Source organism: Loxodonta africana, chromosome 20 (genome assembly GCF_030014295.1).
Source record: "Loxodonta africana isolate mLoxAfr1 chromosome 20, mLoxAfr1.hap2, whole genome shotgun sequence".
In the NCBI taxonomy this organism is placed as follows: domain Eukaryota; kingdom Metazoa; phylum Chordata; class Mammalia; order Proboscidea; family Elephantidae; genus Loxodonta; species Loxodonta africana.
In genome coordinates, this window is record NC_087361.1 from 73,884,496 (window position 1) to 73,896,086 (window position 11,591).

The 11,591-nt window shown below is 51.0% G+C and overlaps 1 protein-coding gene across 1 annotated transcript; it reads left to right on the forward strand.

Annotated features, from left to right (window-relative positions):
* The first annotated feature begins 7,400 nt into the window (after positions 1 to 7,400).
* Positions 7,401 to 11,148, forward strand: PHLDA3 (pleckstrin homology like domain family A member 3). Its single transcript, XM_003410216.4, has 2 exons — positions 7,401 to 7,928; positions 10,115 to 11,148. Exon 1 carries the CDS (start codon positions 7,488 to 7,490, stop codon positions 7,863 to 7,865), a length of 378 nt encoding a protein of 125 aa, XP_003410264.2. The 5' UTR covers positions 7,401 to 7,487; the 3' UTR covers positions 7,866 to 7,928; positions 10,115 to 11,148.
* The last annotated feature ends 443 nt before the right edge of the window (positions 11,149 to 11,591 follow it).

Genomic DNA, 11,591 nt, shown 5'->3' on the forward strand with positions numbered 1-11,591 from the left:
AGTTGTCAAGAATTTCATTTTACAATCAATGCCCAAGGAAGAAGCAGTCAAGAAATCAAACAACATATTGCATTGGGCTAATCTGCTGCAAAAGACCTCTTCAAAGTGTTGAAAAGCAAAGATGTCACTTTGAAAATTAAGGTGTGCCTGATCCAAGCCTTGATATTTTCAATCACCTCATATACATGTGGAAGCTGGACGTCGAATGAGGAAGATCGAAGAAGAATTGATGCCTTTGAATTATGGAGTTGGTGAAGAATATGGAATATACCGTGGACTGCCAGAAGAATGAACAAGTCTGTCTTGGAAGGAGTACAGCCAGAGTGATCATTTGAAGTGAAGATGGTGAGACTTCATCTCATGTTCTTTGGACATGTTATCAGGAGGGACTAGCACCTGGAGAAGGACATCATGCTTAGTAAAGTAGAGGGTCAGTGAAAAAGAGGAAGTCCTTCAACTAGGTGGATTGATACTAGCTGCAACAATGGACTCTGACATAGTAATGATTGTGAGGATGGTGCAGGACCAGGCAGTATTTCATTCTATTGTACGTGGGGTCACTATGAACCAGGACTGACTTGAGGGCACCTAACAACAACAACTGTCTAGTTAGTGATTTTTCCCTTCCTCTCCCTGTCATCCCTGATAACCATCAAAAAATATTTCTTTACCAAAAGGGACCTACATAAGTGGAAAAACATACCTTGCTTATGGATAGGAAGACTCAACATTGTAAAAATGTCTATTCTACCAAAAGCTATCTATAGATACAACGCAATTCCGATCCAATTTTCAATGACATTTAAACAGTCTTTGATGGTTACGAGAGTTAGGAGGGAGGGAGGGAGAGGGGTATTCACTAATTAGATAGTAGACAAGAACTATTTTAGGTGAAGGGAAAGACAACACACAATACAGGAGAGGTCAGAACAACTGGACTATAACCAAAAGCAAAGAAGTTTCCTGAATAAATTGAACGCTTTGAAGGCCAGTGTAGCAGGGGCGGTGGTGTGGGGACCATGGTTTCAGGGGACATCTAGGTCAATTGATATAATAAAATCTATTAAGAAAACATTCTGCATCCCAGTTTGGAGAGTGGCGTCTGGGATCTTAAACGCTAGCAAGTGGCCATCTAAGATGCATCAATTGGTCTGAACCCACCTGGAGCAAAGGAGAATGAAGAACACCAAAGACACAAGGTAATTATGAGCCTAAGAGACAGAAAGGGCCACAAAAATCAGAGACTACATCAGCCTGAGACCAGAAGAAATAGATGGTGCCCGGCTATAACCGATGACTGCCCTGACAGGAAACACAACAGAGAACCTCTGAAGGAGCAGGAGAGCAGTGGGAAGCAGACCTCAAATTCTTGTAAAAAGACCAGATTTAATGGTCTGACTGAGACTAGAAGGACCCCAGAGGTCATGGTTCCCAGACCTTCTGTTAGCCCGAGAATACAGGAACCATTCCCAAAGCCAACTCTTCAGACAGGGATTGGACTGGACTAGAAGATAGAAAACGATACTGATGAGGAGTGAGCTTCTTGGCTCAAGTAAACACATGAGACTATGTGGGCAGCTCCTGTCTGGAGGGGGAATGAGAAGGCAGAAGTGGACAGAAGCTGGCTGAATGGACACAGAAATACAGGGTGGAGAGAAGGAGTATGCTGTCGTATTAGGCGGAGAGCAAGTAGAAGTATATAGCAAAAAGTGTATATAAATTTTTGTAGGAGAGACTGACTTGATTTGTAAACTTTCAATTAAAGCACAATAAAAATTTTAAAAAAAGGTTCTGTGTGTAAGCCTTTTCTTGGTCTCATACAGTATTTGTCCTTTTGTGATTGACTTACTTCACTCAGCATAATGTCCTGCATATTCATCCATGTTGTGAGCTGTTTTGCCGATTCATGATTATTCTTTATCATTCCATAATATTCCATTGTGTGTATGTACCACAGTTTTTCTATCCACTCATTTATTGATGGGCATTTAGGCTGTTTCCATCTTTTCCTTTATCTTCTTTTGATGCTTCCTACACCATTCAATATTTTGCTCATAGAATCCTTCGATGTTGCAACTGACAGACGAGTGGCAGCCTGGGGCTATAGCAATGAAGAAACCAGATAAAACTCCTTGCTGGCATAGAACTTACAGTCTAATACATGACAATAAATGAGAAAAAATATAAAGAATTTTAGATGGTGCTATGCACTATAGAGAAAAATAAAGCAGAGAAGGGGAATACCTTGTGTGTGTGTATGTGTCTGTCTGTCTGTCTATGGAGAGGGGGTTACGGATTGATTCAGAGTGGTCCAGGAAGATTTTGCTAGGAAGATAATATCTGAACAAAGAGCTGAGTGAGGTGAGGCAATGAACCATGTGGTAATCTGGGGGAAGAGTGTTCCAGGCAGAGGAAGTAGCAGGTGCCAAGGGACAGTGACGGCTGTGGCTGGAGCTGAGGGAAGGAGGGGAGAGTACAGAAGGTGAGGTCAGAAAGTAACGGGGTGGGTCTCCTAGGGCCTGTGCCCTGTGGCACTGATTTTGGTTTACTCAGAGTGAGAAGAGAAGGTTCTGGTGGATTTCAAGCAAAGCAGTGACATCAACTCCCTTCAGTTAAAAAATTTTACAGTGTTAATATACATTCTACTTTGATCTTTAATGCCTTTTCTATATCTCGAGTCTAAAAGTTAATAACCACGAAACAGAATTTAAGCAGTCCCTGTGTGGCACAAAGGGTTAAATGATTGGCTATAACTGAAAGATTGATGATTCAAACCTACCCAGAGGCGCCTCAGGAGACAAGCCTGGTGATCTGTTCATGGAAAACCTTATGGATCAGTTCTACTCTGCACACATGAGGTCGCCATGAGTTAGAATCAACTTGATGGCAGCTAACGACAACGAACAGAATTTATAATAGGGTCAAGCAAATATTGTAGAAAATAGAAGCTATGTTACTTTTTGTGTTTTTCTGGTTCCCATTCTTGCCTCCCCCCACCTTGTTGCCATCTTTCTTTTCACTCGGTCCTGGGCAGCCACCCAGAATGGAGCTGGTGGCTCAGGTCTAGCTAGAGCATTTCTGGCACACCATTCCCTGGGGCCATTTTGTAGCCCAGCCTGTTCCAGGTGGACTGGCAAAGCAGATAGACTGACAGTACAGATCAGCTTTCCCTTCAGGGTGGGTAGAGGGAGGAGCCAGGTCTGGGCTGCATCCGGGGGACATTCTGTCCGTCTATCCGATACGGAGTCAACAAGTCAATAAGAATTGAGTGGTGGCTCTCGGGCCTAGCATTGCCACAGCTGAGTGCTCCAAGAAGGCTAACTGAGAGCCACATTCCCAGAGGGAGCCCTAGCAGGGAGGGGACACAAGCACTCGCCCCCTCTAGACCCTGCTCCCCCAACTCTCAAATGCTTCTTCATCTTTCTGACGGTCCAAATAATCCAACCTGGGCCTGAGCTGCTCCTACATAGAGCTACCAGGCAAGAGGCCAGTTCGGGGAAAGATTTAGAATGAGTCATTTCCCCAAGATGAAGGAAGTCATGAGAGTGGGGGATAGGTCACCTAAATTCCAAGGATCTTCACAGAATGTCTAGTTGGTAAAGATCCAGCGACAGAGTGTGCCCTGCTGAATTTCCTCCACGGCCTTCTCTACCACTCACTCGTTCTGTTTTTTGTTTTTTTTTTAGTTATTATTATTATTATGGTAAATCGACTGCTAACCTAATAACAACAAAAAATATGTATATAACAAAACATTTGCCATTTCAACAATCTTGACGTGTACAGTTCAGTGACATTAATTATGTTCATTATGTTGTTCGACCGTGTCCCTTAGCTGTTCCCCAATTTTTCCATCACCCTTAACAGAAGCTCAGTGTCCCCCAAACATTGAGTCCTCCTTTCCCCCTCTGTCCTTCCTGCCTGCCCCAGGTAACTACTGATAAACATTGGTCTCTATACACTTGCCGTTCTTGATACTGCCCATTCACTCTTGCTATGTGATGTTCTTGTTTTTTTTGCCCCTTCTTTTTTGTCCAAAATCCTGGGGCCCCTTCCACTTAGCAGGCTAAAGACGAAAATGTGGGTAGCTGGGTTGTGTCTAAAGAGAATTCTATGTACCCAGATGCTTATGGAGAGGCAGTGTGGTATCATCAAAAGATCCCAGGTCCTTATGGGACAGCTTAGTCAATTGGCATAATATAGTTCACAAAGTTGATGTTCTACATCCTAGTGAGGTGAGTATCGTCTGGTCTTGAAAGCATGAGAGTGGCCATCTAAGATACAACTATTGGTCTCTACTCCTCAGAAGCAAAGAGTGAGAAGGTAACCAAAATGTCAGAGAAGAAACAAGTCTATGAGGCTGATAGCCCACAGGAGCCACAACCTCAACTACCCTGACTCCAGAGAACTAGGTGGTGCGCAGCTACCGCTGCTGACCCTTCTGGCTAGGGTCTCAACAGATGACCCCAACAGAATGGAAGAAAAATGCAGAAGGCAACTAGAATTCTTAAAAAAGCCCAGCCTAAGTGGACCACCAAAGATCAGAGGACTCCCTGAGACCACCGCCCTGAGACATTCTTTTAACCTTGAAAAAATCTATCCCCTGAGGTCACCTTTCAGCAGAAAAGCAGAATGACATGCAAAATGAAGGATATTACCCTTTAGATCAGTGCTCTGCTGAAAAAAATCCTTTGTAGCAGTCCAAAAAGGTGAACATTTAATCTAAAGCAAAGACGAGGAGACGAAGTGGCAGGAAAACTAGAGTACTGGAAATGGAACAACCAGAGCACAATTAAAGGAAATGTTGACACATTGTGAAAAATGTAACCTCATTGATCAATTCGTGTGGAAACTGTCGAATAGAAACCTAACTTGCTGTGTAAACTTTCACCTAAAACACAGTAAAATATATATAAATATACATATATTTTTAAAAAGATGGTAGGTTCTCTTAGCCAACACACATTCTCACACTAGCTTTGAGATTTACAAAGCTTTGTGACCTCATCGAGTTTGCTTAAGCTCTCTGAGTCTTATTTTTCTCATTAATAAAGGCACAATAATAACTATTGGCCATGAGAATAAAAAAACATGTAAAAGTCCTCTGTAAACTTTAAAAACGTCTAGAATTGTTAGTTAAGTGGGACCTGGAGAGAGCGTAACTGTGTCCCAGACCCAGGGAGTGGTAGAGATAAAACAATGAGGTGCCAAGCTTGGTCTAGAACCCAGGGCTCATGACTCCTTCCCTGTTTCCTCAAGGAGAGAACTTTGGATCATGGAAGGACAGTGCTGGGTTGGTGTACTCAGGAGACCCCTATGTGGGACAGCAGGAGGAGCCCTGAGAAGGCATGGTTGGCAGATAGGCTGAGACCTTGGGAGCCCCAGGGGCAGGGCTGTGGCCAACATGAGCTCCTTCCACTGCCACCCTCTGTTTTGACTGTCTCTCTTCTCCCTTGGCACTGCCCACTCCCTCTCCTGGAGGGGTGCTCCTGCAGGTCTGAATGGAAAACCGAGAGCTCCCTTTTTCCACTCCCCAACTTTGGTGTTGCTGGGGAGGGCACCCCTACTCCCCCATTTTCAAACACCCCCGGCAACCTGAACTTCCCGGTGCTGGTTAGGTTCTGGATCACTGGTCAGGAGGATGGAAACACAGGATGTGGGTACGAAGAGGTTTTTTACCGTCACTAAAAAATTTTTATTACCTATCATCAGTCCCATGATAATCTATTATTAAAGTGTTGATGAATAGGCCCTGAGGAAACCGTGGGTCCGGAGGAGCAGACCAAGATGGGGCAGTACTAGACCTAGGAGAGCCATCTCCCAGTCCCTGCCCTACTCCTGAGCTCCCCATCCTCCTCCAACGGAAATGAAAGGGGCATAACATTGAGTCTCTGAGAGTTGTCAGGCCCTTTCTGGGTGCTTTCACAGATGTTATCTAGCTTATTCATCACCACGAACCCATGAGATAAGAACAAATAATTGACCCAACTGACAGAAGAGGAAATTGAGAGGGTTTAATTACATTGCCCAAGGTGGGCGGGACACAGCAACCAAGAGCGAAGAGCTGCGGTTTGAACCCAAGTCCACACAGCTGCTATCTTTACTCAATAGTCTTTAGGCAGAAAGGAGAGAGAAACCTTCCCTCCCCCCATCCCCCTTCAGCTCAGTATCCGGGGAAAAGTTCATTGCCTTCCCCGGGAGAAAGCTGGAAGAAGGAAGGGGAGGGAAGAAAGCCTAGAATCTGCCTTGGGGAGCCAACAGGCGGAAGCGGGGCTCTGGTTTAGGACTGCCTGCGCCAGGCACCCCGGCCGCGTGGGCTAAGCCGCCCCTCTACCCAGTGCCGTCGAGTCTAGGTGTGCGCAAAAAAAGAGGGCAGCAAGCAGTGACATCCCCAGGCCAAAGTGGGGGCTCCCTCCTCCCCAGCAGAGGAAGGCCCTGAGCGACCTCAAGGCTCCTCTCTCCCCAGGTGGGATCCGCTACGTGTCTCCTACGCGGGGTGTGTGGGGGAGGGGGCGGGGTCGCCAGAGGCAGGAGCAACGAAGCAGAGACAGCTGTGGACAGTCTCTCTCCGGCCCTGCACAGAGAAATCGGCCGAAGGGGAGGGAGGCAGCACAGGCTTGGTGACCGCCTCCCTTCCCCAGCCCCACGATCTTTTTCGTTTTCTGATTGCACAATGGCAAGGGGGAGCTGGCCAAGCTCGAAAAAGGGGCAGAAGCTAGGGGCCAAGACTCCCGCCTAGAACGCCTCCCGCAGCTGCCTGACACCCACTAAGCAAGCCTCAGCCGGTGCAGCGGCACCGGCTGAACAAGCCCACCCGGCTCAGTAGCAGAGCGCCCTCTCATCCAGGAGATCCTCCCTCCCCGCTGGTCCGCCGCCTTCGTCCAAGGCCTGGGGGGGAGCTGCGGTTCCTAGAAGCGGCAGACGGGGGGCCAGAAGGCCAGGGCTGCGGGGTGAGCGGCTCCCCTCTCCGTCCCAGCCCCCTCGCCCGGCGCCCAGCGCCTCCAGTGTGTGACCGAGCCCCGCTGCGGCCCCGCCCCGGGGAGGGCCGGCCGGGGCAGGAATGCGCGGCTGGCGGGCGGGCGGCGCAGGAGGCGAGCGGCGGAACATGTAAGGGCACATCCCGCGAGCGGCAGCCCGGCGCGCAGACGGAGCCCGGGGAGCCGGCGAGCGAGGGAGCGCGGCGCGAGGGGCAGCCCAGCTCGGGGCCGAGCCGCGGGGGCACCGGGCAGAGGCGGGGCGGGCGGCTCGAGCTGCACGCAGGAGCCGGCGTGGGCTGAAGCGGGCGGCGGGCGCCGAGCGGCGAGGGGCCCCAGCCGGCCCAGCCGAGGAGCGCGAGGCCGGAGGTGCGGGCGCGGCGGGCAGCCAGGGCACAAGTAGGCAGGGGGCACAGCCAGCCGACCCCGGGCGCCAGCCTTCGGCGCTGAGAGCCGGAGGGGCGCCGCGCCCGCCGCAGCCTACAGCTTTCCCGGGAGGACCTCGGGGCGCCCATGACGGCGGCGGCCACCGTGCTCAAGGAGGGGGTGCTGGAGAAGCGCAGCGGCGGGCTGCTGCAGCTGTGGAAGCGGAAGCGCTGCGTGCTCACCGAGCGCGGGCTGCAGCTCTTCGAGGCCAAGGGCACCGGCGGCCGGCCCAAGGAGCTCAGCTTCGCCAGCATCAAGGCCGTGGAGTGCGTGGAGAGCACCGGGCGCCACATCTACTTCACGCTGGTGACCGAGGGCGGCGGAGAGATCGACTTCCGGGGTCCCCTCGAGGACCCCGGCTGGAACGCCCAGATCACCCTGGGCCTGGTGAAGTTCAAGAACCAGCAGGCCATCCAGACAGTGCGGGCCCGGCAGAGCCTAGGGACTGGGACCCTCGTGTCCTAACTGCCAGGCCTACCATCTTTCATTTATGCCCCCCACCACCGCGGTGTCCAGAGGTCATGCCAGGTAAGCCTCTGAAGATTGAGCCCTCTTTCCCTCTCTTCTCCTCTTTCCCCGATAGGGAGAGTCAGGACTACCCCGTCACCCCTACCTGAAAAGCCTGACTATCCGAGGGAGGTTCCTGGGCCCAACAGAGGGTGGGAGCCCAGGAGTCAGAGCACTGGAGACCTTAAGTGCCTGGCTTGGCCTGGGGTTCAAGCGCATACAGCAGGACTGGCTACTTTCTCCTGGTCAGTGGGCTGCTGAGGTCTCAGGAGGGGCTTGAATGTGACCCAGGTGTCTGAGAGGGAGCCCAGAGCCCTGGGAGGGGAGACTGCAGAATGGAATGGGCCTTCCACAGATTGGCCCGGTCCTCACTGAGGTGGAGGGAGGCTGGCTGCATATTGCCTCTGGCTGCTAGGCCTCTCTCTACCCCCATCTAGGGTAGGGCTTCTGGGCCATGGCCATCTGGGAGCTGGGGAACCAAAGGTGGGGATGAATGGTGTGAGGCCGAATTTGCTCCCTCCTCCTGTTAAGGACAAACATGTGTCATAGGAGAATTTGAGCACGGAACTGAGGCAGAAAGACAGTATTCCTCAGTTAGCAAAGGTGTCATAAGGGGTTGGGAACAGAACCCAGGAGTGCCAGCTGCTCAGATGGGCCCTCAAGGGAGGGTTTGGCTGATCGGCATGGGGGCTCCAGCTACCTGTTCTTGTCCACGGGTTTGGGGTCCTGGGGCTGAGCTGTTGGGAGATGGGAAAGTTGGAGGGTGGCTGGGACAGGCCAGAGCCCTCAGTGACAACCAATGCCAAGGGCAGGGAAGCATGTCCTCCTGCACCTGAGTGCCCACCAAGACTCCTGTGGGACAGGGGAGGAGAGACTGGAGGAGGGGTGAGGCACTGGGTCTACTGGGAGGGTGGGAGAGTGTAGGATGGGGTCATGATTTGTTATTTGTAATGTCTTAACCCTCCTCGAGCAATAGGGCAGGAGGTGTTATTGTTATTAGGTGCTGTTGAGTCGGTTCCGACTCACAGTGACCTTATGTACAACGGAACAAAACACTGCCTAGTCCTGTGCCATCCTCACAATTGTTGCTATGTCTGAGTCCGTTGTTGTAGCCACTGTGTCAGTCCATCTTGTTGAGGGTCTTCCTCCCTTTTGCTGCCTCTCTACCAAGCACGATGTCTTCCAGGGACTGGTCTCTCCTGATTACATACATGTCCAGAGTATGTAAGACCAAGTCTCACCATGCTCGCTTCTAAGGAGCACTCTGGCTGTACTTCTTCCAAGACAGACTTAGTCGTTCTTCTGGCAGTCCATAGTATATTTAATACTCTTTGCCGACACCACAATTCAAAGGCATTACTTCTTTCTTAGTCTTCTTTATTCGTTGTCCAGCTTTTGCATGCATAGGAGGTGATTGAAAATATCGTGGCTTGGATCAGGTGTATGTTAGTCCTTGAAGTGACATGTTTGCTTTTCAACACTTGCAGCAGATCTATCCAATGGGATACCTCATTTGATTTCTTGGCTGCTGCTCGTGTGGGCATCGACTGTGAATCCAAATAAAATGAATCGTTGACCACTTCAATACTTTCTGTTTATCGTGATGTTGCTTATTGGTCTAGTTGTGAGGATTTTTGTTTTCTTTAGGGTGGAAGGAAGGTGGTGGTAGGGGCAGATTTGTGGTCAAGAAGGCCCAGGGGAGGGACCAGGAATAGAACCTAGAAGCCCTGGCTCCCAGCCCTGTGCCCTCTTCCCCAGATGCCACTCCCCAGAAGGCCCAGGAGTGAGGAGAACTTATAGCACTCTAGTCTTAATTTCTTCAGTGCAAACCTATATCCCCAGCACCCTTTGCTACCACCCCCTACCTTGCCTCACTCTCCCTGCCCTGTATCTTCTCCTCTTTAACAAGTAGAGGGCTCTCCTGAGCCTGGGGACCCCATCTGTGCCACACACCCGTCCTGTTCACTCCATCCCAGGTTGTAGTGAGTTTAGCTGAGATCTGCTGTGCTGAGAACTGACCCACAGTGATCCCTCAGTCCTCAGGGGGCTGGGAGGAAGCCGACTCCTTCACTGACCACAGTGTGTTGCCAAATATTATTTTCTATGTTTGGCCTGATGTGGGAAACTGGTGTAAAACACTGAATACATAGTAGATCCTCCTTACCCCAGTGTCTGTCCCTGCCCTGACTGCTCTTCTCTCTTGCCAGTTTCCCTGCCTCTCTGGCTCATATGGGCATAACTGCTCCACTGGGCGAGGCAGAAGCCATGGACATGCGGAGGAGGCGACGGAGCTGAAGGAATGGATGGAGCCCGGGCAGGAGAGCAGAAGGCCATGCAGGGCTGAGGATGAAGATTCAGCCCCGGGACACTCTCAGCCTCTCAGGACATGCACAGCTCAGGGCCTCCTAGCCATGTGCCTGGCCTTGTATATGGTGATGGAAAGCTGGCATCAAAGCCCCCTCCCCTGGTGGCCCTACAGACTGCTGTTATCCCTCAGGCTTTGTGCCATGCCTGGAGGAATGCAGTCCCCTGTGGGCACTAAGCCAATGCCTCAGGACTCAGGAAGCCAGCCTGGCACCCAGAGGAGGGGCTGCCCTGGGAACACTTTAGGACTTATCTCTGGGGAGGGAGCTGACGGGCCTGAAGCCCACACCTGGGGGTCTCCTGCTGCTTAGGTCCTTTTGGGACCCCCATCCATCCAGGCCCCCTCTTTGCACACTTCTTCCCCCACCTCCTGTCCATCTTTCCCCCATTGTGGTGTTGGGCCTGGGGAGGGGGTGGGGGAGGGCTTGGCCGTTACCATTTCATGCCTATTCCAAAATGAAGATGAACTGCGAAGGGCAGTGGCTGCACTGTTTGCCGAGTGAAATTCTTTGCCCACAAAGACTCAGCGCTAGGAGTATCTCTCTCCTGGCTCTGTCTCCATGATTTTCCAGTTCACAGCCCGCTCCGAAATCTCCAGCCTGGGTGAGGGAGACACTGCGACCCCAGTAGAAATGACCTCAGTGGCCTTAGGAAGAGGGACCAGAGGGTCTGGACTGAGGGGTGTCACACTGACCAATTCAGTTCCTAGAGATGCCTTTCCACAGAAGGATGTCCTGTCCCTGCCATCCTGGGAGGTGGCTCAGCTTTCCGGGCAGAGCTTGTCCTCTGCCATTGATAAAAACCAGTTGCTGTTATGTCAATTCCAACTCATGGCGACCCCATGTGTGCCAGAGTAGAACTGTGCTCCACAGGGTTTTAATGGCTGACGGTTTGGGAAATAGATTGCAGGCCTTTCTTCCTAGGTGCTTCTGGGTGGATTTGAACCTCCAACCTTTCTATTAGCAGCTGAGCACCTTAACCTTTTACACTACCCAGGGGCTCTCTACCATTTGTACACGCGGGCTTTATATACTTGTACAGTAAGGCTTCCTTGCTGAATGGTTTAAAGGGAATGATTTCAGCATGGAGGAAACTGAGGCACAGAGAAATAGCTGCCCTGAGTTGTACAAAAACTGCCAATCAGATGACCCCTGAGACCTCTCTGTGTTGTGGTCAGCAGTTCACTCTGCCTTTCCTCCACTATCCACTCACATCTGACCGTTTCTGCTGCAAAGCAATGGTCTACTTGAGACTCTCACTGGAAGGAGGCCAAATGGGCCTCTTCAAAAATGTGAAGTCTCAGTAACAACCTTTGTGATT

Coding starts and splice junctions, on each gene's coding strand:
- PHLDA3 (XM_003410216.4), top strand. CDS start 7,488: ATGACGGCGGCGGCCACCGTGCTCAAGGAGGGGGTGCTGGAGAAGCGC.